At 50.5% G+C, this 25541-nt stretch overlaps 2 protein-coding genes and 1 long non-coding RNA gene across 5 annotated transcripts in view; 1 reads left to right on the top strand and 2 right to left on the bottom strand.

Moving 5' to 3' along the window:
• Positions 1–1250: 1250 nt before the first annotated feature.
• On the bottom strand, positions 1251–3112 carry LOC306667896. The gene is made up of 2 exons (XR_013765670.1): positions 2963–3112; positions 1251–2380 (listed from the first exon to the last, which is right to left on the bottom strand). It is a non-coding gene; the product is annotated as an uncharacterized lncRNA (long non-coding RNA).
• On the top strand, positions 1285–18474 carry PLA2G2E (phospholipase A2 group IIE). Its single transcript, XM_079150711.1, has 7 exons — positions 1285–1961; positions 9950–10080; positions 11354–11497; positions 11974–12054; positions 12819–12957; positions 13154–13260; positions 14617–18474. Exons 3-7 carry the CDS (start codon positions 11464–11466, stop codon positions 14757–14759), a joined length of 504 nt encoding a protein of 167 aa, XP_079006837.1. The 5' UTR covers positions 1285–1961; positions 9950–10080; positions 11354–11463; the 3' UTR covers positions 14760–18474.
• A 3211-nt stretch (positions 18475–21685) lies between these two features.
• OTUD3 (OTU deubiquitinase 3) overlaps positions 21686–25541 on the bottom strand; it is a 29113-nt gene continuing 25257 nt past the window's right edge. For all 3 annotated transcript variants that reach the window (XM_079150683.1, XM_079150685.1, XM_079150684.1), the window contains exon 8: positions 21686–24676. In XM_079150683.1, the coding sequence (XP_079006809.1) occupies positions 24500–24676 (177 nt within the window). In that variant the 3' untranslated portion in view covers positions 21686–24499. The remainder of the gene's footprint in view (positions 24677–25541) is intronic.

Raw genomic sequence — 25541 nt, 5'->3', positions numbered from 1 at the left:
ACTTCCTATTTCTTTGGCATGAGGATTCTCTACCTCCTTGGTGGTCACCCCTTTGTACTTCATTAGCAGGTTTAATAATAAATATCTGAAAAATGAGCAGTTAGTCCCAGTCATGGGTCATGGTTTTCTGCTATGTCTTTCACCATTACAGAGTAACCCAGCTCCTTAATGCTTTCTTCCTGCAGATTTGTGTGTGTGTGTGTGTGTGTGTGTGTGTGTGTGTGTGTGTGTTTCATCTGATCTATTTTCCTCTTGATGGCGTGGGGAAAGGAGAAGGAGGAGGATGGAAGTGAGTGTAGGTTGAGGCAGGGCTTAGTAGAGGTGCCGCTCAGACTGGGAAACGGGGCTCACTTTTGCACCCTGCCAGGCTGGCGCGGGCGTGGACTGTTTTGTTCACGAGCTGTTTCTACAAGTGCTGAGGCCGAGCAGTGCGGACAGTCCCTTTATCGTTGCTGTTACAGTAGCACTTCAGGTTTGATGCTTAGCAACCATTAATTATTTATTCCTCAAGGCATTTCCTAGGTGCAGACTAGGAAATTCTCGGAGCAAGACCGAGAGCCTGCCAGCCTGCGGAGCACTTCAGGGGGAGCGAGCACGGTGGGCCTCAGGGTTTCCACTTCTGTGCTGGGGTCCCCAGGCCCTTTCATGCCTTTTCTGAAAAGGTGAAGCCGTACCGACTCCCAGAAGCCATCAAAGACTTGAATCCACTCACTTGTGCTTAATCGTAATTGAAGACCTTCAGGAAAAGGACTTTAGCCTTTTGAAAGCAATTTAAGGTGAGAAAAGAGAAAGAAGCATTTGCATTTTCCAAGCTGAGTCTTGACTGTTTCCTTCCTTATGAAGTGTTGACCAGTGGTGAAGCAAGATTTTATGGAAGCCACCATTCTGAATCTGAAGGATATTCGGTACTTGGATCTCTCTCTCTAAAGGGCAGGCAGTTAGTACTCCACAAACAAGAAACGAAGTAGGACCTTCAGAGTTTTCTGGAGACTCCAACAGTGGGTCTCTCTTTCTTTTGCAATGCTGATGCCACCTTGGGGGATTTAGGAAGGGCCGCGAAACTCCATGTGTCCCTAGAAAGATGGCCTGTCCTGTGGCCACAGCCATAGACCACTTCATCCCTACAAACTGATCTAGAAAAATTCCTAGAAAAGGCTACACACAGAATTTATGATGTACCTTGATCTAAAAGGCTGTGACAGCTAATCTGATCTCACTTTGAAATCTGTGCTTGGCATATCCACTTAAGGTTTTGTTTTTTTTTTTGTTTTGTTTTTGTTTTTTTTGGTTTTTTTTTTTTTTGTGTGTGTGTGTGTGTGTGTGTGTGTGTGTGTGTGATGCTGGGGATCAAACCCAGGGCCTTGTGCTCGCAAGGCAAGCACTCTACCAACTGAGCTATCTCCCCAGCCCTTCCTATAGATTTTTAACTAATAGTAGCAAGCTCTCAATTTCTCACAGTTGTAAAAGTTCAAAAGATCTTTTATTCATCATATAATACCTTTCCTTTAATAGCTTTTTATTTGTGCTTTTATAAGCAGCAGATAGTCAGATAGACTTTGCTTTCAATGCAATCAGTAATGACACTCCCCTCCTTATTTAAAGCAAGGTGGTAAATTCATCTTGTGTTTAAGACAACACAATCGCTTCTCACTGAGTTAAATCCTTAATGTTTTCTTTTTGTTTCCACTTTGATAGCTTTTGCCGTGAATGTTAAACTCTGTCTCTTCTTAAACCAGATCCAGAAGAACATCTTATCTCCCCCAAATAGTTTTCTTTTAACATTTTAAAACTTCTTCACACAAATAGTATAAAATGTTATGTCTACCTCTCCTGGGCCTCTGATCACTTTCTCCAGTGTGCTGAAGTTGTTTCTGAGCCTGCTCATCGCTCCCCAGGACAACGCACCCGGAAGATAGCCGTCATATCTGATCTGAACAGAAAGGGAGCGTAGCAGATGCTCAGTGCGTATTTGGGTAATGAGCGGTCACAACTGCTTTTACTATTCCACATGGCCCACTTCCGGTATGAATTAAGTAATTCTTCAACTTGCTTTCAGTGTGACATAGACCAGTTCTGTGGGCTAACCTCCTCCCCTGGCCAGACCCCCTTCCACATCCTGGAGCTTCAAAACAGTACCTTGAAGATCTTCTGTCAGGCTGTCTAATTTGCTGGTTGATTTTTCCTCGAGAGTTCCCAGCTTGCCTTTTGTTAACGCTTGAGGTTGGTTATCTTGCCTGTGCCTGGATCATCCTCGTTCCATCATCTCAACAATAAGGGACTTGATTAACGAATGTTTCGAAGCTTGAGCTGAGTATCTGAGAATGTTCTATGCCTCACATCACAGTATACCGAGGTGGCATGGGCAGGAAAAGACCCCAAGCTGCGAGGAGAAATGAGAGAGAGATGGCTGGAGCTGTTCGTATTTTACACTTGGTATGAGTTAACCCTGAGTAGATGGACTTAAGATAAGTGATGGTGGTGATGAAGAGGGAGGGGAGGGGAGGGGAGGGGTGGGGGAGGGGAGGGGGAGGGAGGGGAGGGGGAGAGGAGAGAGGAGGGAGGGGAGGGGGAGAGGGAGGGGAGGGAGGGGGAGAGGGAGGGAGGGGGAGGGGAGGGGAGAGGGAGGGGAGGGGAGGGGGAGGGAGGGGAGGGGGAGAGGAGAGAAGGGGGAGGGGAGGGGGAGAGGGAGAGGGAGGGGAGAGGAGAGGGAGGGGAGAGGAGAGGAGGAGGAGGAGGAGGAGGAGGAGGAGGGGAGGGGGAGAGGGAGAGGGAGGGGAGAGGAGAGGGAGGGGAGGGGAGGGGGAGGGGAGGGGGAGGAGGAGAGGAGGAGGAGGGGAGGGGGAGAGGGAGGGGAGGGGGAGGGGAGGGGGGAAAGGCACCAGTATGAACTTCTTCCAAGGCATTCGAGTAAAAGCAATTTCACATTAATTTAACTTTCAAAAATCAAATCAAATAGACTCACCAAGTCCAGATTGGTGGGCAGATCAAATCATGTTTTAAGGGCTATTCACTTCCCCCTGCCGGAAGTTGTCCTGTGGATTTGGCCATCCCAGGATGTCCAGGAAAGGGTCTCTGTTGACCTGGCTGCGCTTCCTGGTGATGGCGTGGCGTGTTTGGGAGAGCAAGGCTGTGCTCTCTCCGTGCCAAGGCTGGGCCCGGGGATCTTAGCTGAGGTTCCCACAGTCCAACACCAGGGTCTAACCTCACCTCAGCTGGCGCCCACACTCCACCCAGGTCTGCTCAGTACAAGTAAGACCAGATTTCTACCATGCATGGAAACTGCCTGAATTCCTCCGGATCCTTTATAATTTCAAAGGACAGAACCCAAATCAAATTAACCTAAGTCAATAGAACTGTTGGCTCACCAAAGTGAAGGTCCAGAGTAAAAGTAAATGAAGTCGCATCAAAGTTCTCTCCCTCCCTCTCTCTCCCTCCTCCCTCCCTCTCTCTCCCTCCTCCCTCCCTCTCCCTGTCTCCCTCCCTCCCTCTCTCTCTCTATGGCAGCTCCAGCCTTCCATGATGTCCACAGCTTATGACCCCAGAGAAAGGGGAGAGCCATACATCAACTCTACCCTTCTGCTCTGAGATTCTAATCAGTCCAATTCGGGTTGGTGTCCCTTCCTAAAAATATGCATGTGGCCATGGGAAATGCAGGACTGTGCTTGGGCGGGTCATCCTGGGGGAAGGAAGAACAGTGAAGCCACGTCTTGAGATGCTCCCTTCCGTTCCCAGAACCTAGCGCGATCAAGGGAACGGCAGCGGCGGCGAGGGCCTGGTCGGGCACGCGCAGATGAGTGTTTTCCTGAGGGACCCTGACTCTCACACACCTGGTCACTAGGGCAAGCCGGCGTCCTCTGCGGAAATCGCTGTCGTGCGTATACAAGAGAGCAGTTCCTGGGAAGGCCGGTCACATCATGGAGAAAAGCAAGCTGATGATGTCCCTGCTTGTGCAGCCTAACCTAAATCCCTGCTGGTGCGGAACAGGGCACTGTGCGGAGGACACAGGCTACTCCTCCCGCCTCTCGCTACTGGACCTTCCCTATAAGCGAGTTTCAATAAGCCCTGCGTCCCACAGGCTGTCTCTGGGTGGCTGCTGCAGCCTCTTGATGGTGTACCTACTGCCCTTGTGCAGGTGGGCTGCAGGCCTGACCTGGGCAGCCCAGGTCACATGCTGGGTACCGTGACAGCCCTACAGAATCACGGGAAATGGGGGGGTGGTTCCAAGTGGACAGTGGTTATTGTGAACAAAGCGAGATGTCAACACACACTCCCCCCATCTCACACACACACACACACACACACACACACACACACACACACACACACGGTGCCTAGATCCTAGGCATCTGACTCCACCCCCACCATTACCACTTCCACCACCCTTCTGACCAAAACAGCAGGGGGCTCTTATTTAAAGAATTTCAACAAACTCTGGATAGTTACAACCACCGTGGACTTGAAAGCCCAAGACCAAAGTTCTCTCCACACGGCCCATTCGCCACGGCGGAACTCACCCGGGGACAGCCGCCCACATCATAGAGATGGCCATTGTCTTCTTGGTATAGGTGCACAGACAAGTGCCACCAAATGGGGGGAACACAGGGAGACAGAGGAGGCCAACATCACCAAATAAGGGACATGGGAGGGCTAGGGGGGGCCCAGAAAGAGAGAAAAGTGATTCAGGGAACGGAAGATCATTTTTTAAAACCTTTAATTGCTACCCTCAAAAAGATTCAAGAAAATATCACAACTCTGAAAATGACACCAAGAAGGTATGTTAAAACAGTCACTGGATGAAAAGAAAGAGCAGAAATTTTTTAAAACTCCATGATTGCTGAAATTTTTTGAATATTTTAGAGAACAGAAGCAAAAGACGTTAAAAGGAAAAAAATATAAAAGACTCAGTGGGTCAATCCAGTCCACGTTCACCTGATGGGAAATACAAAGAGAGAAAAGGGAGCAAAAGAGATCCTTAAAGAAAGCTGCGAACTGCTCAGAGCTGAAGAACAAATCCTCGGGTTAAACGATCTCAGAGTGTCTCGCAAAACAGGCGGGGAAAGACCCAGACCCAGCCATGTCACAACAGAATCTCAGAACAGGGCGAAGATGAAGAAGGCTCTTCAAAGCCTCCAGCGGTGGAGGGGGATATGCACGTTATCCACAAAGGAACAAGAACCACACAGTGTCACACTTGTCATTACTCTTGGATGGTGGAGGCAGCCGAGCAATACCTTCCGTGTCCTGAGAGACGCGCTTCTTGTGTAGAGCAGAGGTCAGCAAACTTCTCCTGCCGAGGGCCTCCGACACAACTACTGGACTTTACCAACTCAGATGAAAGCAGCAGAGACCGTGTGTAAATGAAGGGACCCTGAGGTGGTCCGTGGGCCACAGCTGGCCAGTCTCTCCACGAATTGTACATTTGTTGAGAATCTAATGCAACCGAGGTTTTTTGTAGAGAACTACCTGAGGATACATTCCAACAGCCTAAGAACGTAAGCTAAAATGAAGGCGTAAAGCCTAAAAAAAGTTGACGCTGACCTACAAAGATAATAAAAAGAAGTCCCAGGATGAATGACAGTTGTGCCTGATGCAAACTCAACACCAGGCTGAGTCTCTTTTTAATTTAGAGGAAATATCCTGACGGATCTCTAACTCCTGGACCCTAAGAAACTTCCCTGAAGAGAATATCATGCTAAGTGAATAAGCTAAACCCAAAAACCGAAGGCTGAATGTTTTCTTTGATATGCGGAAGCTAATTCACAATAAGCAGGGCAGGGGGGAGGGAAGAATAGAGTTAATTTCGATTAGGCAGAGGGGAGTGAAGGGAGGGGAGGGGGCATGGGGGTAGGAATGACAGTAGAGTGAAACAGACATGTGCATGTATGACTGCATGACCCATGTGATCCTGCAGTATGTATAATCAGAAAAATAAGAGATTACACTCCATTTATGTATGAGCTATCAAAATGCAAAAATGCATTCTACTGTCATGTACAACTAATTAGAACAACAACAACAAAAAAGATCTCTTATGTTCATGTCATTGGACTCCAAATCAAAGACAACATGGGGGTTGACCGCCCAGTTCAGTGCTGGTGATTGCCATGTGGATCAGCCCATGCTCTGAGATCTGATTACCACATTCACAACGACAGTGTCTATTTACCCCTGGTGGCAGTGGGCTCCTGGCTGGGTCAACCTGGGTATCCCTCTACCTCACCAAAAGAATTTCAGCTGCAGGGCCGGGGTTGTGGCTCAGTGGTGGAGTGCTTGCCTCGCATACGTGGGGCACTGGGTTGGATCCCCAGCACCACATAAATAAATAAAATTTAAATAAAGGTATTGTGTCCATCTACAACTAAAAAACATTTAAAAGAAAAGAGTTTCAACTGCAGCCCCTCCCATTATCATCCTTAGTCAAAAAACAAATGAGGAAAGAGAAGCAGCCAGAAACAAAACTCTTCAAAATTATGATGCTCTGCACACCAATTTTCTTCTCAGAGTGAGGCTAACAGGGGAGGAATCTGGACCCTCTCAAAGAGATAGGAAGAGGGTGGGGTGGGAGACAGCGTGCCCAGGATAGATACAAGCGTGTCTCCCAAGTGTTGAGACAAAGGAGTCTGCCTCTCTGTGTCCTGTGGAATGGACCAGGATTGGAATCTGCCAGCCCAGGCCACAGCCACCCAGAGGGAGCTACCCACCTTAGCACACAATCTTGTGCCAGGCCACCAACACTAATAAATCCAACCTGACCTCACGTTTTATTCTTAGTGGGGCACCTTCAACATTTATTTCCACAATTTCTCCCCAGATTTTTGAAAATGAAAATCAGCCAATTCCTTCCATTTTTTTTCTGCGATGACCCTTGTGGGTTTTATTCTAGAAATTCTAAGCTAGAGCTTGCTGTTAATGCGCACATGCCCTCGTTCATCAACTAGGCCTGCTCAAAAGAAAAACAGAAAAGTGGGCGGGACTTCAACCATGATCCAACCATGCCTGAAAGCTCCCTTCCCTCAAGGAATTCGCATTCTATTAGGGAAGAACAAAAGAAATAAACCAATGTTAAATAGAATATGGCGAACACTGCTGAAGATGATGCGTACTTCCCTCTTTAGTTGACCTGATGCCCTCGAAGCAACCATCTCACCATGGGGCCTTCCTCTTGGTGTATGGTAATGACCACTAAGTCCCCCAAGCTTTGAACAGACAGCTGTTTATCAGCCGTGGATGGGCAGAGGGTGTGCAAAATCACTGCCCTATCTCTGCCCAGCAAACTATCTCAGATTCCCTCTTTCCCTTGGGATCTAGTGCCCAAAGTCCTCGTTCTGGCCCCAACTGCCATACAATTGACATTCTTTGCTTGCAAGCAACAGCTATTTATTCTGGCTAAAACCAAAAAGAGACTCGATGAAAGAAAGGCAGACCACTCATGAGACAGGAGGAGTTCATCCACCAGGCCTTGGGAAGGACAGTGGAGCCAGGGAGTGTCAGTCATGAGACCTCATGAATAGTCTCTTAGGACACCAAGACAAAATGGCTCTGCTCTGTCTTACGCTAGTGCAAGTCCTGGGAAAAGAGTCCCAGGGGAGAGACCGGTCGGCTGGCTTGGTCGTGTGCCCTCATTATGGGTGGAAGTTCTGTTCACATACACTCAGAGAGGGGTTCTCCCTGAAGAAAGAGTGGCTGATGATGTCACAGGGACAAGGGATGTGTCCAGAGGAAAGTAAAGAAATTCATAGGACAGGCATCTGCTCCCACGACCCTTACCATATGTCCCTCCTGACCATCAGCTGTACTCTGCTCATCCTTCAGGGTCCCAGCTCTGGGGACAGCTCTGCTGTCAGCGCCCTTGAAGGCCATCCAAGCAGAATTAATTGTCCCCTCCTCTGTGACTCCCAAAGCGCTCTTCACCACACCTTGGTTATAGGTGTGCACACGGTCACCTGCCTGTGCCCACTGGGATCAGCCGGGAGTCTTACCATCTTCTCCATCAACATGGTGTTGGAAACAAAATGTCTGCTAAGTTGAACCTGTAGGATTCTCTTCTCTCTCAGTGAGGACGTGGAAGCCATTCATTTGCACCTGGTTTGAGCTCTCAGACGACTGCAGGCTGCTTGCTACTGCTGGGGCAGCTCCCCTCTGGCTTCTGGCAGCTTCTCTGTTGCAGGTTTCCTGAGAGCACCTGAGCTGGCTTGCTGTGGGCCTGCCACGTGTGCCTTGTTGTCACATCTCACCTTGCTGAGTTTCTTCCTGTGGTTGTCATTTCTCCTTGTGTAAGGGAATCTGACTGTTTGGACGGTTTCCTTTGTGTTCTGGCTGGTAGGGGATACCCTGGGACAGTCTTGGTGTGCGACTTCCTGGTTGCCACTTGGATATCCTCCAGCAACTTGCAACAGCAAAATTCATATCCCCGGATGAAGACTCTGGGGCTTAGAGAAAGTGTCTCCCGAGTTGGTCACATCTAGGTGAAGGTCCTTTGGATTTTTCTCTGGGAGTAGTTTCAACTTCACAACTTTATTTAATTGGTTTAGGTTCGGCTTTTGTCCCCGACCTCACAAGGGTGGGTCCTTCTCGCAACCTACCTCTTATTTACCTCTGATTCAACCTACCTCTGACTATACTGAAGGTGGTTCTAGAGATTTCCTTGGTTCTGGAACACAGAGTGGGGGACCTGCTCTGATGGCTTCTGCAGCATCTCCTCACCCTCCGAACTCCATCCTAAAAGAATCCAGATTTTCGCTTGGGGAGAAACCCTTTCCATGCTGCACAGCCACTGTGAGGCTGGGTAACCTATTTCCCCTTCCCTGGATCCAAGGGTGAGCCTCGATGGACAAGCCAGCCAGCTTTGCAACAACGCTGTCCCTTTGCAACAAAGATTGGTGCATGATGTTCCTACAAAACAAAGTTTAGGACTTTGGTGACCGTGGGAAGTTTGCCTCCTCTACTTTCCCCTCATGAATGAGCAAGCAGGAGGCCCTGGTGGCACATGCAGTCACCTTCAAACCACACGAGAAGTCCCCTGAGGACAAGGGAGAGGCTGAGAAGGAGCAGGAGAGGAAGAACCGCAGAGGAAACAGAGGCAGAGCCAGATCCAGCCAGGCTGGAAAGCTCCCACACCTCCAGAATCTTCGAGACTCCAGCCAATAGGGAAGCACCCCTGGTTTTGCTCCCCAGTATATCCCCAGGTCCTCAGCGGGGCTTACTGACCAGATGAGCAATCAGTCCTTCCAGGAACTGTCTCCAAGAGGTCTGTAGGCTCCCTAAGGGACAAAACAGAGGCTGTGACGAGAAGTGACGAGATCCAGCAGATTAAGGGCTCGCAGTGTCTGCAACTCTGTGGGAACTTAGAAGACGGCAGTCATTTATTTGGCCATTTTTGTCGTTAGGATGACGATGACGACGGTGGTGGTGGTGACTTCTAAGCTAACGGGGACAAACTTACACCAAGAAAAAGGCGGCCGTGCCGAGAGCCCCACTCTGCTCCTCCACCCACCTCCACCTGGTCTCCATGCCCACCACCCCAACGCCCACCCTCACCCCTAATCCCTCACTCCTCACCCCTCTCTCCTCTATTTGTCAAGCAGGGACAACAATCTTATCAAAATGCCAGGAGCTCTGGCCAAGCTGCCTGCTGTTCCCCAGGGGATAAGTGCTTGAGCTCCTGGGACAGCGGCCACCTCCTCTGTGGCCAGGTGAGGGGGTGGGAAGGAGAGACCCCATGCTTGTGGGCAAGCCTCCCGCAGAGGGCTTTCTGCATGTCCATCTGACTCACGCCCCTGAAGGTTCAGCCCAGTTGTCCCCATTTTACAGAAGATGAAGCTGGGCCCGGGGAGGGGATGGGACTGGCCAAGTACAGGAGCTGCCACTCAGGCCCTGGTCTTGCTGACGCTTCCTGCTACATTGTGCTGGTGGTAACAACCACACCAAGGCCTTTCCCAAATGTCCGCAGGTGTCCTCCCAGACCCGGTCCTACCAACACTGCCGCTCCGAACCGCAGCTGGGAGCACGTCTATCAGCTGGAAGCCAGCCTGGTCCACCCTGCCAGGCCCTGGCCCTCTACTCCTCCATCTTCTGCTCCAGGTACAGACCAGCAGGGGCTTGCAGGGGCTCTGTCCTGGCCAGGCCAGGACTGGAAATGGGTCATGAAAGCAGTTTTCTCAGAAACCTGGCTCTTCCTGGGAAACACCCCTCCTGCTGCCGCGGGAGCAGCTGTGGGCCAAACCTCCCCGGGAATCAAAGCTAATTTTCGGTTAGCTTTTGAGGCAGCTCCTCAGTGACTCACTGTTTGGTCTCTCATGACCCAGGCCAGGAGCCAGGGGCTGCCAGGTGCCCTCATTAAAATCAAAAGGAAACGGTGAGCAAAAGGGAGCCCCCTTCTCAGGAGACCATGACTCACAGCTGCTGGGTGCTCCTGGGCAGGTGGACTCACCTCTCTGGCCCGCTGGCCCCCAGTCTTCTCTAGAGAGGGGTGAGAGAGCAGGCCAAGGCGTGGAGAGGCACCGGGGAGTTATTAGCAGGAAGCCAAGGGGCAGGGCAAAAGGCAGGGCGGCAGGCTGACGTACAGCCCTGTTTACTGGGCTTTACTCCTCTGTCAACAACCTTTAATCCCAAATCACAGCCCAGGATCCCTGCCACTTGGCCATGCCCTCCCAGCTGCAGCCTCCCAGAAAGGAGGCTGACCCCAGGCCCCACATCAGCACCTGAAGCCTGGAGCCTGGTGGTTCAGCCCAGGGTGGCAGCGTGAACTCCGTCGAGAGCCCTGGCCACTTCTGCCTGTGGGGACCCTTTCCTCCAGATAAAAATACCTTAGAAGTTAAATCTTACAGCTGGCACGGGGGCGCGTGCCACTCAGCAGGCTGAAGCAGGAGGGTCACGAGTTCAAGGTCAGACTCGGCAACTTAGCGAGGCCCTGTCTCAAAACAAAAATTAAAAAGGGCTGGGGATGTGGCTCAGTGGCCCTGGATTCGATCCAGAAAGTTGAATTTTAACAGTCATGTTCCTATGAAGACAAATATAATCCAGGCTGGGGTGTACTCATCCTCCTTCTGATTTTATAAGAAACTGAAACATTTTGAAGGGTCTCAAAGTGGTACGGGTATTAAGCTCTGGGTAAGTCCTTTGGGTTGCCTGGGCCCAAATTCTGCCTCACCATTTACTTAGGCCTGAGCCTCAGTTTCCTCCTCTGTAAAATGGGAGTGGTCGTAGGACGCGCATCACTGGGCTCAGTGTGGCCTTGCCTGCCAGGGGCTCAGCACGGCCTGAACCTCAGGCCTCTGCCCAGTCACACTGGAGTTTCCTATCCTCTGAAGAAGGAGGCAAGGGTGGGATGCCTTCTACCCCCTAATATAAACAGGAAAACCAAAGATCCAAGCAAGGGAAAGGACCTGCCCAAGGCCACGTAATAAGTGGTGGAGCCAGGACACCCAGGCCACAGGCCCAGCAGCTCCCAGGCCCTGAGCGTTGATGGAAGTGGATGGTCGGGTTATCCCAGTCACAGGTCAGGAGCAGAGACGGCCTGGGGAGGGCGTCCTGCCTCCAGGTCTGCCCAGGGGAAGTGTGGAGACAGGCAGACTTGGCACGTGGCGCTCCGGGCTGTGAGAACTGAAGTTTCTCCTCCTCTCTGGGTCTCGGTTGCCGAATTGATAAACCAGGAATGAGGAAAAGATGCCAAGAAAGGAAAGCCAGCCCAGCCATGGGCTCACAGCTCAGTCCAGGGCACCGGGATGGCGGCTGGGAAAGGGGAGGCGACGGAGCAGGAGAAGGGAAAGCCATTACATCCCCTGCTTCCGCACCGCCGTGGGCCCAGCTGGCCCCTCCTCTGGGGACTTGGCCAGAGTCTCAGACCTGAAAGCTCATTGCATCACTGGGCACTCAGGGGTTAATGATGGGGAGTGGACAGAACCGGGTATTTAACTCACCGGGTGGTGCCCTGAGATCAGAGCGCCCCTGCTCACTCCCTTCCACTGTTGGCAGGCTTCTCTGCCCCCTGCTCCCCTCCTCTGAGACCCCCTGAGATGAGCCCTCCCCATCTTCTGGCCTTCCTTGGCCTCCTGGGTAAGTGAACTCGTGACCTGCGACAGCCCTTCCCGCTCCCCGCCTGGTAACCCCGAGCTCCCTCGATGCCCCTGGGCTTGTTCTTCAGAGGGCATGGTGGGTACCAGCTCCCGGAAGCCCTGCTCTTCCTGCCACCAGGGGGATGAGGCCAGTTCTGCCGGAGCCAGCAGTGGCTGGAGGAGATGGGGGAGAAGTGGGGACAGGGAGGGATGGGGGTGCGGGACAGGGGCTGGCCGGGACCCTGGCAGCACACACTGGCTCCCACTTCTGGCTCCAACCTGCCTCAGTGGGCACCACTCCATGGCTGCATGGGAGGACCTGGAGGAATTCGGGGGTCCCCCAAGGGAGTTAGGAATCATGTCCTGTGGTATCCGTGAGACCTCAAGGGACAGAGCTCTCCTGGAGGAGGCAGGGGCTAACACCTGGGGGGACAGCGAAGGCTCTTTGGCAGAGATGTGAAGAGCCAAGGGGGATCCCCAGAAGGGTGGGCGAGTGATATTCTTGGGGTAGTGGAGGAGACCAGGGCGTGTATGGCTGACAGGAAGGGGTGGGGTCTACGGCATTAAGATGCAAAGGCCTCCCTTGGGGGTGTCGCCACTTAGTATCATTGTTGTTACTGGTAACGGGGTGATTTGGGAAGGGAAGCTTAACTAGACGACGTTGAGCTGTCACGAATCAGATCGGAGTGACACGAGGGGTGGACCCCGGGTGAGAGGCTCACGGGCCCTGAGGGTCCTGACAGCCTCAGCCCTCCTCCTCCTCAGTGGCCCTGGTCAGCGGGAACCTGGTCCAGTTCGGGGTGATGATCGAGAGGATGACAGGGAAGTCGGCCCTGCAGTACAACGATTACGGCTGCTACTGTGGCATTGGTGGGTCCCACTGGCCGGTGGACCAGACAGACTGGTGAGGAGGTGGCCAGCAGGGGGACCCCTCTGGGAGGAGGAGCTGGGGGGAGCACCCTGGGATGGGGAAGGATCCGGGGACACCGAGAGACCAGCAACTGACCCTCCCCTCCAAGCTCCTTTGGGCCGTGCCCCAGCAGCCCCTGGTCCAGCCTGGCCTGGGTCACAGGCCCCTCCAGTTGACCATGACCCCACAGGTGCTGTCACGCCCATGACTGCTGCTACGGGCGGCTGGAGAAGCTGGGCTGTGAACCCAAACTGGAAAAGTACCTTTTCTCCGCCAGCCAGCAGGACATCTTTTGTGGTAAGTGGGCGGCCTGGAGTGACCCACATGCTGGGCCAGGGGCAGTTAAGACTGGATCCCCTCCTGATGTGACCTGGGGCCTTGTCAGGGGCAGACCCTGCCTGGAGGTATGAGGTTTCCCATCATCGGGAGGCATGCAGCGGCTTCCACCAGTCCCCAAGCCCACCAGGCATCTGGGCTAGAGATCCTGCGGTCCGTCAGTGCAGCCCGGTCGCTGCCTCAGCCCAGGTGCTTCCTCCCCACCCAGAGACACCTCCCAGCTCCAGCCTCTGGGGAGGGTGCAGAAGGGGCCGAGGTGAGCCGCACCCGGATGAGCTGGACTCACACGCCCATCTCCAGGCCCCCGGGATGGAGGCAGCAGGAGCTTTGATTTGGGACAGCAGACCCCGTTCCCAAAGGCTGATTCCCTTTATTAGGGCTGTCAGGTGGGCTGGTCCTTTCCATTTTGCCACATCCAATGCTCACCTGGACCAATCATCTCTCCTCTGGTCTCCAGCTGGGAAAGCAGCCTAAACTGAGAGTGTGGGGCTCAGGTGGACCGAAGCCAGGCCTCCCTGCTGTAAGGCCAGGCACAGCCTGGAGGGAGGGCAGGCCCAAGGCTGTGAGGAGCAGCAAAGGGCCTGGGAGGTCAGAGAAGACAGCTCAGATGTCAAAGGTCCCAGAGGGGAGGGGCAGAGCTGGGTCCAGAACTCCAAGGCAGAGGGGGCTCAGAGTGTCTCGTTCCTTTAGCGGGCCACTCAGGGGGGCAGCTGTGGGAGATAAAGGTGGTGGGCACCCACCCCTGGGGTTCATGCAAGGCTGGGATAGTCAGCGCTGGGGTCCAGCGAGGGAAGGTAGCAGGTGGGGGGCCTGGGCTCTGGGTTCTTCGCAGGGCTTCACCTTCTGCCCACCATGTGACTTTGGGCAGCTGGCCTCCAGGAGGGCAGATCTGGAAAGTCTGATTCCCAGGCCGGTGTGGACAGAAAAATAGGTTCTGTGCACTCCAGGGGCCACTCGTGGCATGCGCATCCCATAGCTACTTCCCTCTCCTTGCGGGCCGCAGTGCACCCTCACGAGGGGAAGGAGTTGCCCAGAAACCCCTGGCCAGGGGCAGGTGAGAACAAGAGGACCTGACGTTCTCACCGGCAGGCGGGGGCCAAGAGCCAGGAAGTGGGCTGGGGGGAAGGAGGGACAGTAAGGTCCAACTCCGGCCTTCGCGGAGCCTCCCCCGCCCCACCCTTGACGCCCCCAGCCCTGGAGCCTGCTTCACTGCAGGCTCCCGTCAGAACCGTGAGGATGCGGCTGAGACATGCACCGGGGGCAGCCAGGCGCCATCCAGCCACCAGCCGCGGTGCCTGACTCACCTATTCCATCCAGCCGGCAAGACCACCTGCCAGCGGCTGACCTGCGAGTGTGACAGGAGGGCTGCGCTCTGCTTTCGCCAGTACCTGAGCACCTACGACCGCAAATACGCCCACTACCCCAACAAGCTGTGCACCGGGCCCACCCCGCCTTGCTAAGCTCTGCTGGGCCTGCGGGGCCACCCGCAGTGCCACAGCCCCAGGCCTGAGCAAGCTTAGAACCAAGGCCCTCCCTCTGGAAAAGCCCTCTCCTGCAAACCCGTCGCCTCCCCAGAGCCTCCACCTCCCCCAGGGAGAGCCCTAGTGGCCATGACCCCTGCAGCACCCACAAGACTCAGTAACCCACCCCTGGGGTCTCCTTTCTTTCTTCTGAATAATAATGTCTCCCTGTGGCTCTAATATTCTCTGATTTGCAGATTCTGTCATGCTAGGATTTGATTAGTCTAACCCTATTCCTTCTTTTGTTCATTCATTCATTCATTCATTCATTCATTCATATTTTGAGCACCTGCCATGCGCCAGTCTGGTGCTAAGCCCTGGAATGCAGAGGAAACAAATCTGACTGGGTGGTCCCCATCTGCAATGTCAATATTAAGTTCTTTCAATTTCACAACAGTAAGTTTCCATGATTCTCTTTTTTAAACATTCTGCAATCTTCTCTGAGACAATAATGGCAATCTCCAAAAGGAATATTTCTGGCCATATGGCTTAATGTGAGGAGGATAAAAAAATACCAACCTAAAAATATTGTCCCCACTGTCATCAGACCTCAAAACGCCCCCAGTGACAAAGACTGATTTAGATGGGAAAGCAACTCTAGATCCATCTTATCTAATCCCCTTTTTTGACAGATGGACATCGGAGGGCCAAGAGGGGACATTCTACCAGGGCATCCTTGCTCCTCTCTCTTAATTTCTTCAAGAGGTTGGCATCAGCTGCCAATTTTGTGACGTAGCCATGTTGACCAGACCCAATAGTTGTCACCTCAGAAAGACTGCATATCCAGACCAGGCCAGCTGTGAGCACATGCACGGGAAGAGGAGGTGAGGGTAGGACATCGTGGGTCAACCCAAAAGATTCCCACCAGGAGGCAAGCAGCCCATTCTGGAAGCCATGTGCCTCAGCAGATTTCACTCAGGACTGTAGATATGCTGTTTCCGCTGCCTGCAATACACTGACGAAATCCTACAGGACCCGGATGTGCCTACTGAACAGGACCAAGCCACGGTGCCTGGTACAAAGCCCATGGCTTAGGCTGGACAAACTTCACTCCCTTTGGTCCTTCTCATGGTATGTGTACACCCATGGAGACTTTGAGGAGCACAGGAAATAAAGGGGTACATCCTCCTAGAATTTAAAAGGCAAAGAAGTTCTGAGCTAGCAAAAATAAAAATAAAAATAAAAAGTGTGGGGGACCAGGATATGAGCTTTGCTGTTGTAATTGACCCAAAGTTGGAACCACCCAAAGACTGTGTCTTGAAATGAGCTTGGCTTCTGTGGGGGTGAGCGTGAGTCCCTTTGGTCAGGGAAAGTGATCCTGAGGCGCCCTCTGGTGTCCACCTTGTTCCACTACTAGGAAGAAACCCGAACTTGGCTTACGCGATTTCCCTTCATGCCCCGGGCCGTGTTCTTTGGGCTAATGAACTTTCTGAACTTGCATTGTCAGTAATAAACATGCTAAGGAATCATCAAAGAACTTCCAACCATTTTAGGATGATGGTGTGCCTGCAGAAATAAACTCAGGAAAAGGAAGCGATGTGGGTGGGATAGAGAGGGGTGATTTCTGGGCACGCTGAGATGCAGACCAGGTGATCTTCCAATTGTGTAACCGTCCCAACAAGGGAAAACTGCAACTTAAGATAGATCCCAGTGCAACCTGCTGTGATCCCAGATTGTGAGTCTCTTGGTCACAGGCCAGGTTCATACCCTTGGTTTTCCCCAAGCTCAATAAATGTTCAATGAATGAATCGAGGAGGCTAAACCCGCTTGTGTACCTATATACACTTGGCTTCCAGCTGCAGACTTGTGAAAAGGACTGAAAAAGGAAAAGGAGAACGCTGAACTTGAAGTCAGGTTCTACTACAGACCTGTGTTGAGCCACCCAGCAGCAGGGGGTATGCTGTAGCGCTGAGAGGCTCAGGCAGGTCTAGGAAAGCAGCAGCAGTGGGGGTCCTGTTAGAAAAACAGAGCTTGCGGGGCCTGCTGCGTCAGAATCAGTAGGTTAACAAGACCTCCAGGTGTGCTGGCAAGTCATAGAAGACTGGGCACAGCCTTGATCTCTGTATTTGTAAAATGAAACAATGACACTCCCCTGACAGATTGGTTGTAGCGAGGTTTAAGTAAATCAGTAAAATCAGTACGTATGAACGCATATTTATATGCCTAGCACATGTACATTTGTGTCCTGTGAATGAATGAATGTTAAAATAAGACAAAACAACATTTTACTAAGCACCTTGTGTTTACAGGGCACTGTTCTCAGTGCTTTTATGTATTAATTCATTGGATGGATGTGTGGATAAATGAGGCAAAGAACTACATCAAGTTTGGGGCATGGACGTTGTGGCCTGAATGTTTCATCGTTTATCTCTTCGAATCTGAAGACAGAGTTCGGATTGTTTTTGCTGTTGTTCCTACTTAGCCCCTAACAAAAGCTAGGAATGAAGTGCCCAGTTAAATAACTTGCTGAATAAGTGATTAGAAATCACGATGGAATTTCTGAGCTAACTGAAGAGTCTGATTATGATTCCGGGGACTTTTGTCTGCTTCTCTGAAGTTCTTTGCAAGTGTCACTGCTGGAGAACTGTGTACTATGAAGATCATTCTTTCCTTCAATAAGCTTTGTATAAACTTTCTGGCATTTGGTGGATGCTGGAGATAGAGAAAAATTAGATAGGGTTAACTGGCAGACATACCAATTAGTCTACACTAACTACAGCTGAGTAGAGGATCAGCACCAAAGATTCTTAAGCCCTCCCTTCTTCACCGTCTCTATTTTGTCCACCGATGGCTTGATTTCCATCGAGTCACTCCTCCCCACCATACCAGCAGTGGCTCTCCATGATCCACTGCTTTCCTGCCTTCATTCCTTCATGCAAATAGCCTTCTTCAACCTAAAAGCTTCCCCTGTTCACAGATGCACCTCGAATTCCACCTTTTCCAGCTGGAGCAGATTCCAGTCTCTTCTGTATGCCAACCCGTGTCTGGAGATCTTTCCTAGTGCTGCTTACCCGTTATTTGGGTTCTCATATGGTGGCAGCAGGCAGTCTTGGGTCCAAATCCTGCTTCTGCTGCTACCTGTGATCTTGGTCCATTTATTTACTCCTTCACGTGTAAAATGCATCAGCCCATGGCGTGGCTTTAAGCTTCAGATGACACAAGGTATTCAAAGTTCTGGTGCATTACCACTCCATCTATGCCCAATTACTTGTCCCTTTGCCTCCCCTGAGGCGGCCATGGCACCACAGGTGCTAGGTGAGTATCTGTTCAGTTGAATACATGACCACCGGAACTAGTTTAGGGAAATGATGCTATAGTGTCATGATTCATGCAAAAAGCCTTTGGATTTGCTACCATCTGAGTGCTCACTTTCTTAAATGGACCTTATATTATGTTTGAAAATATTAATCTTCCGTGTCCTTGAGCAGATGGCCCACATACAGAGAACTCGCAGCCACCTGTAACGACCCCGGGTCAGAAAGCACACCTCGTCTTCAGCGTGCACTCAGCAAGCATGGTACTAATCTTCCAGTGGCAAAAGGGACATGGGAAGCAGGTGGGGGAAGAAGTCCCCAGTCTTCCTCCAAACTAGTTCTGTACCCTTAGTTCTGTACCTTAACTACATGGACGCTCCCACTCCCTGGTTTTGCTTAAGGTCCTTGGATACAAAATGCCTTCACTGTTTCCGCAGCCTCTCTCCCCTCACTCGGAGTCCGGAGGCCACCTCCTCCAACAGCCTTCCTTGAGGTCCCGATGGCAGTGTCCACAGTCCTCTTCTCAGCCTTCCTTTAGGGCGTGTTCTCTTGGGTCACAGTCACACGTTAACTTTTGGCCCTGAACTGGCAGCTTTGTGAGGACAGGGTCCATGTCTGTTTCAATGTCCAGAAATATTAGCTGCCCACAATAGAGGGTCATCAAATGTTGGGTGTTCCTGAATGTTTAGATGAGGGACCAAATTGAACTAAAACTGAATAACCAAGTTCAAACAAGCTTAGACGAGTTTCTCCGAGGTACAAAACATTTCCTTCTGCCAAGACAGAACCTATGAAGTGGCAGGACTAGCCTCGATCCCTTTCAACCAAGATGCCATCAACCTCTGCATCATTATGGTCTCAGAGAACCCATTTTGCCAGCAGTCCGGCCAGAACCGTGCCAGGGCAGGACATTTTACGCATTACTGTGTACTGCCACTCATACCTTATGTGCACTGAGGGGGACAGTTCAAGAGAAATGCTACTCTGGGACTTTTCTGCTGTCCAGGCACCAAGGAGCCAATTCAGAAAGCTGCTTGTTGAGTACAAAATTAAGAGAGAGGCATGTGAGTTCTGCTGAGCCGGCCTCTGGCCAACAGTGGTGGCCACACGTGGAGTAGGCCTGTTGGACACAATGGGGATTTATCTTCCTCTAGTTTTTTGTGGCCACCAATCTCCCCACCCCTTTGTAGACCTCTTCGAGATGAATCTGTGCTGTGGTCACAGCTGTCCACATGTGTCTGGGGACATGAGTTCCCTCTTGGAATGGGGTCAAGCCAACCCTTGGGGTTCCTGACTCCACAGTTAACAGATGGGTGTAGACTGTCAAAGACATTCGAAGGCATCAGGCAGAGATCGCACGTGTTCAGGTCTTAGGAGCAGCTCTGCCAGGGTGTGCAGAGGCTGTGGTCACTGCACCAAAGCCACATCAGTCAGCTCCCCAAGGACTAGAACACCCAATCCAACCCACACATACACAGCAGATGCAAAGGTCTCTAAAAAGGACATTTCCCAGCATGCTTTCTTAGGCCCTCTCATTCATTCAAATGGCAGTCAGATGCTGATAAAAACAACTTTGGGCTGGGATGTCTGTCGCTCAGTGGCAGAGCACTTGCCTAGCATGTACGGGGACCTGGGTCTAGTCCCCAGCAAAGAAAAGAAAGCACAGAAACTTTGTTTTTTTAACTAGAATTTACTGGTATACAAAACTCCATTTCATAGATAAGTGGCACATCTTTGCAGCTTCTATTGCACCAAGTATTGAAGATTAAAAACAAAAAAAAGAAACATTTGGTTTTGAAAACACTGCAAATAGCCAAGTACAGTACTTTGGAAAATTAAAAAAAAATGGTTCAGATGAACACAATCTGTGAAAAGAAAAAGCCTAGGGGAAATGAACTATGGACATGAGTAAGGTCACATTTCTCACCCCCGAGCTCCAGAGATAAGGCAGACTTGCTAAGTCTATGGATTGTGACCCCACGGAGGTCTTCAACATCTCCAGACCGAAGCTAGAACAAGTAGAGTGCAACTGGGAAAAAGAGAAGGCCCACCCAGACTCCTCGCCCTCCGTCCTAGGGTCTGACGCACACCAGCACTTGGCCACCAGGAAGGGCAGCACGGGTGCCAAGTCTGACTCGTGGCTCCCTTCCCCTTCCGGGTTTCAGTGCTAGTGAAAGCTGCTGGGAGGGCAGCCCCCACGGAAAACAAGCCCAAGAATGAGAAGACCCAAGGAGCCCCACGCCAGTGTGGCCCACATCTCAGCTGAAAGACCTGCCAGGGATCGAACCACAGGCAAAGATCTGCGACTGAGCACCAATGACTGTCATGGATGGCTGGCAACAGGGACCAGCTGGATGCCAACAAGTAAAGGATCAGAGCTGGACCTCAGAGGTTTCCTCCAGTGATCAGGACCTTCTGTGACGAGCAGCACAGCAAGCAGAAGCAGCTCTGAATCTCGAGCATGCTTATGCAGTCATGCTGTGCACTGGCACCCGCCCCCTCTTCGGTACCTTTGAGAAGACAGTCAACATTTCACTTGGGCTACAAAGCAGTCACAATGAGGAGCGTTAAATAGAGACTCTAGAAAGAACCACTTGGAAGAACTCATTAAGAGCCTGAGGTTTTGAAAGCGAAGTTTACCTGGGACAGAAGAGGGTCAGGCCACCCACAAGGCACAGCGCTTCCTGTGGTCCAGCCTCAGTGGCACAGCACGTCACACAGTCCACACACGTGGCCACAGAGGCTTGGTATCATCTCCACATGTGAGAAATGATCAGTTTTACTTTTTCTGACATGTAGTGGCAGATTTATTAAAACTTAAGTACATGCATCTAGATCTTCAATTCAAGGATGTCAGTGGAAAAACAAAATCTGCTTTACAGTCAGGGAAGACACCTTGGGAAAAAGTGCCATTATTAAGTCAGCTCTGAACACCTGCTGAAGGCCAGTTTCAGCCACCTGGCTGGGAGCGAGACGAGCAAGCCGTGAGGACGGGAGTGGCAGGAGCGCTGCATCAGCCGAGTCTACAGGCGCGACACGGGCTGAGGTAAAGAGCTGAAGAGCCCTGTCTACGGGACAAGGGAGTTGGGGAGGGCACAGAGGTGACACGCTCCATCAAGAAGCTGCACTCTTCTGCCACAAAGAGCTGCTTCCCCAGTCAGGGAGACTTCCGTCAGTTCCGACTAGGGATTCAAGTTTCCTCTCATCATCTGAACCCTTCACAGAGGTAAACTGAGGGCGTCCATGTTGACCCAGTAAAACCCGGGCAGACTCTGAAGAGCTTCTCAGAATGCGAGAAACTGCACAGTGACTACAGGGACTCGCTACGAGTGTGACCCACTACACCGAAGTCCCCCTGAAATGACTAGATGACATGCAAGTGACTCTCTCCCCATCCTCACACAGCCCTCCTCCTGGCCCAGCACACGCGTCATGTTGTACGAGTTCCCCAGGGAAGCAGAGTGGGCGCTGTCCACGACCTATATGAAGGTTCACTGAGCCCAGCTCAAGCTGCCCCAGAAGGGAGACCCCATTTCACAGTCCTCACAATCAAAATGGAATTGGAAATGTCTTCAGAGCTTATTTAAAAAAAAAAAAAAAAAAAAAAAAAAAAAAAAAAAAACTATAAACGACTTCAACTAACATTTAAGATTCCTCTTTCTGCCACAATTCCTCAAACACACTTTACTCCTGAAGGTGTATTCTTATTATTGAAAAAGTAAATACATATACATTCTATCTTTCTAATATCTCCTGGTGACAACTATACTATTTAGAAGTTAAGGTCTATGTTGTTTTAATACATCTAACTCCCTAGTTCAAAGCTTTTGCTACTGAAATTTTTTTCTTGTTTTGATGTTTAAAAAAAAATCCATAAAACCTTTATATACAGTCTATAAGGCCAGAAAGCAGCTATGAAATGCTGCTCCACCCCCTTCTCCTGGCCCTCCACAGGCTACCGGGACCTAACCTTGTGAAGCTGAGTCGTACCCCAAAGGCTGAGAGGCTGAGACAGGTTCAGTCCCACACTGAGCTCCGTGACTAACTGCCCTGGGGGACCAGCAGCTGACAATCATCACCTTAGACTCAACACACGGCCTCCACTGTGGCTGCCAACAAAGTAAAGAACAAGTGCCCAGCAAGGCAACTAAGCCTGAGGACTCTACCCACCTCTCACTCCAAGGGGACCAAGGCAGGGGTCTAAATTCAACCTTCTGCTAGAAGACACCTTTTAAGTTGGGTACCATACCCTTTCTAATCATTAACACACTAAGCACAGACCAATTATAAATGAAAAGTTCTACAACGGTAACAAACGAAAACTACTAAAGCCATTTGATTAGTTTATAAAACCAGTGCTATTGTGACCCAGAATTGCTGAAGTCTGTTATCGGAATTAGGTAATTTATAAATAAATGTTCCCAGTATTCTTTAATAAAACCTTTCAGCAGCTTCTAAAACCTTAAAACTCAATAGGGCCCAAGGCCACCTTCATTAACCGAGAAAATGAAGCAATCTGACTAATGACAACAACGGTCTCCACAAGGTATTTCTACTTTGACTTCTGAGCTTCTGGTAAAGCTGATCCTTCTGAGGGGATCTGTTCTCTGCACTCACACAGTACAGAGCAGACAGGAAAGAATGTTCTTTCAGAAAAGCTCAGCCAGGAATCTGCCCAGAGGTGAAGGCCAAGAGAACAATCTGTCCTCAAGCACCAGCTTGCACCCCGATAGAAAAGGCAACAGAGAGCCTTCCCGTGTTGCAACTTAGTGCTCGAGTCTCAACCCAGGACTGTGATGAGCAGAGAAAAAGTGCAATGCAGTCTTTAAATTTGCACAATATTGCAATGTACTGTACCCAGGAAGAAGCCCAATCCACAATGTCCTGGGCACAACTCCAGGAGACTTCTGATGTTCCAACTACATAAAGTCCCCAAATCAAACAAACAAAAATTAAAAGGCATCACTGAAACAAAGAAAGCAAAAAGCCTACTGATAAAGATAATTCCACAGGTCCAGGACCCACTCTGACAGCGACATGTCTGCACACATTAAAACTGCTTACGGTCTTCATTCTGCCTCTAGGTGCCTATAACTGAGATCTGAGGGTTGCGACAGATAACCAAGAATTTGCCTTCCTTTTGGCTCAGCGTATGTTACTTGCCCAAATACAAGGCTCCCAGAAGGCAAAGCCTCACGTCTGCTGCACACAGGACCGTTTCAGAATTTGCATCCACCTAACCCAGTTCTCAGAATGCCACCTGTCCCCTGATGGCGCTTCAGAACTGTGAGTCACTTGAAGGTCTCAGCCCAGAGAAGCACTCCACCCTGCCTGTTTACCCTAAGTCACTGACAGCTGGCAGAGTAGGTACTCCCCCATCCAAATCCCAAACTAGGTTGAAATAACAAGAAATAAATGCTACTACTTTTTATGGGATTCCACTGCCACAATACTAAGAAAATTTTGCGACCTATAAGGTCAAGTTACCATTTATTTCTCTAAAGGCATCTTTCTAAGTCTAGAATGCTAGGAAAGAAAAAAGAGTTGCTTAAAAAGTGAACACAACAAATTTTAAGAGATAGTCACTCAGACTTCTGCTCTAGAAAAAAATCATTCTTTCGATTCTTCCTAGACAGAAACCCAGGAGCTTCCTGTTTTACACTAGGGAACCTGCTCTATGGACCACCAAGATTGCAGAACTCTCTCAAAGCAGTAACACACCACCCTTCCCGCTGTCAAAAACAAATACCTAGACTCAACACCAGGAATGACCTCCCAGGAAAGCTCAGGCCTCACACTCTACCAGGCAGGTGCCCAGGTTATGGCCTGAGTGCCACCGAGCCCACAGCACCCGCGCAACTGCGAGGCCGTCAGTCAGGAAGGAGAGGTGAAGCTGTGCAGCCCCCCTGATTCTGCAGGCCACCCGTGTCACATTACTTTGGGAAAACACTTCCTGAATTGTTCTGAGTAATAAGATAGGGAGAAAATTAAATCTAAATATGTTCCTAAGTCGGAGATCATTCATAAACACTCTACATGTTGGTATCTGTTTGAAAATGAGAGAAATGAAGAAACCTGTCATTCTGAATTTGTAACAGTTAAACTACTTCATGAACTTACCCTAAGTACTAAAGGAAGATCCTAGGGTCACTGAACTGCTTTTTCAGGGCAAAAAAAGCCACACAGAAAAGGTTTTTTCCTGACCTAACTATCCACCCCTGTAACGCAGTATTTTAAGTGTGTATTACAGAATATGAATGGCCTCACTGCACTTTTATAAAACAAAACACAGCACTGACAAATCTGAACAAGAGGCGGCTTGAAAGGAACTAACTCGGCGTGTGACTGAGTGGTGTGCTGGGTGCCTCCCTGCAAGGCCTGTGCGGCACTCCGTGGTCCTTCTTCCTACGGCTCCCAGGAGGCCAGTCAGATGTTCAGAGCAGCGAAGGTCTTCACCAAGGTGACCTGTGTGTTCACATCTGCTTCACTTCTGTTGTTGTCCCTATGGCCACTCCTGTTCTGCAGGGCTTTGTGACGGTGCCTTTCCTCCTGTCGCCGCTTCTTCTCCAGTCGTTGCTGTTCCCTGCGCTGTTTGTTTGTGACCTGAAAGAGAAGGTCACCGAGGCTGACTCAAGCTGCCACCTGCTGCAAGAGATGCTGGGCTCACAAATGCTCGAGGCTCTGATGACTCCGACAAGAACAGAGGAAGCCCACCCCACAGGCCAGAGCGCCCCACTTTCCATTATGCTGGACTTTACATCCCCTGGCTGAACTAGCAGTCAGCTCCATTCTCCCCATAAACCAATTCACAATGACCCAAAGAGACATCACCCTTGTCCAGCAAGAGACAATAAGCAAGGGGCCAGACGACATCTTTTTCATAATTTAAGACCCAGATAACTGTAATGAAATCCTTAGACGCTTATAGCCCCTCTGCCTCTGCCTGTGGCTTTTCACATCAGGTGGCATTTTGAGCTCAGAAATTCATGGTGAGTCTTTAAAATGAATCCCAATTTCAGCAAAATGAACAATGTCACATCTGTTTATAGGGGTGGGGAGGGAGATGTACAACCTTTCTGGGAAGCACCTGATAATTTACCAAAAGCCTGCAAAAGATTCCAATATCCATGCCCTTTAACCAGCTAACTCCTCTCCTGACTTAATGCAAGAAAATAATGTACAACACAAAAATTCACACATGACATGCTGGCTGCAGATGATGGCGTCTGTGAAAAGCGTGGAACACAGTGGAAAGAGCCCACATGTGCAGTGACACAGGCACAGGACAGTTGCAGCACTTGTCCTTCTAAATGTCACGGCACTCAGCAAACAAGACAAAGTCTTCATTCTGCTTCTTGATATATCTAATGCATTCCCCAGATTTCCACAATAACTATTTTATAAATTAAAGGAAAAATACACACTGCAGTGAAATTCAAGCTCCCACCACTGCTAGATTTTCAGCAGC

This window comes from Sciurus vulgaris (genome assembly GCF_902686455.1).
Source record: "Sciurus vulgaris genome assembly, chromosome: 1".
Classification (NCBI taxonomy): Eukaryota; Metazoa; Chordata; class Mammalia; order Rodentia; family Sciuridae; genus Sciurus; species Sciurus vulgaris.
Note: the sequence above shows the minus strand (reverse complement) of the source record. Positions and strands in the feature narration are given on the sequence as shown.

Coding starts and splice junctions, on each gene's coding strand:
- PLA2G2E (XM_079150711.1), top strand. CDS start 11,464: ATGGAAGTGGATGGTCGGGTTATCCCAGTCACAG. Junction 12,055..12,818: donor GGCCTTCCTTGGCCTCCTGG/GTAAGTGAACTC, acceptor CCTCCTCCTCAG/TGGCCCTGGTCAGCGGGAAC. Junction 13,261..14,616: donor CCAGCAGGACATCTTTTGTG/GTAAGTGGGCGG, acceptor TATTCCATCCAG/CCGGCAAGACCACCTGCCAG.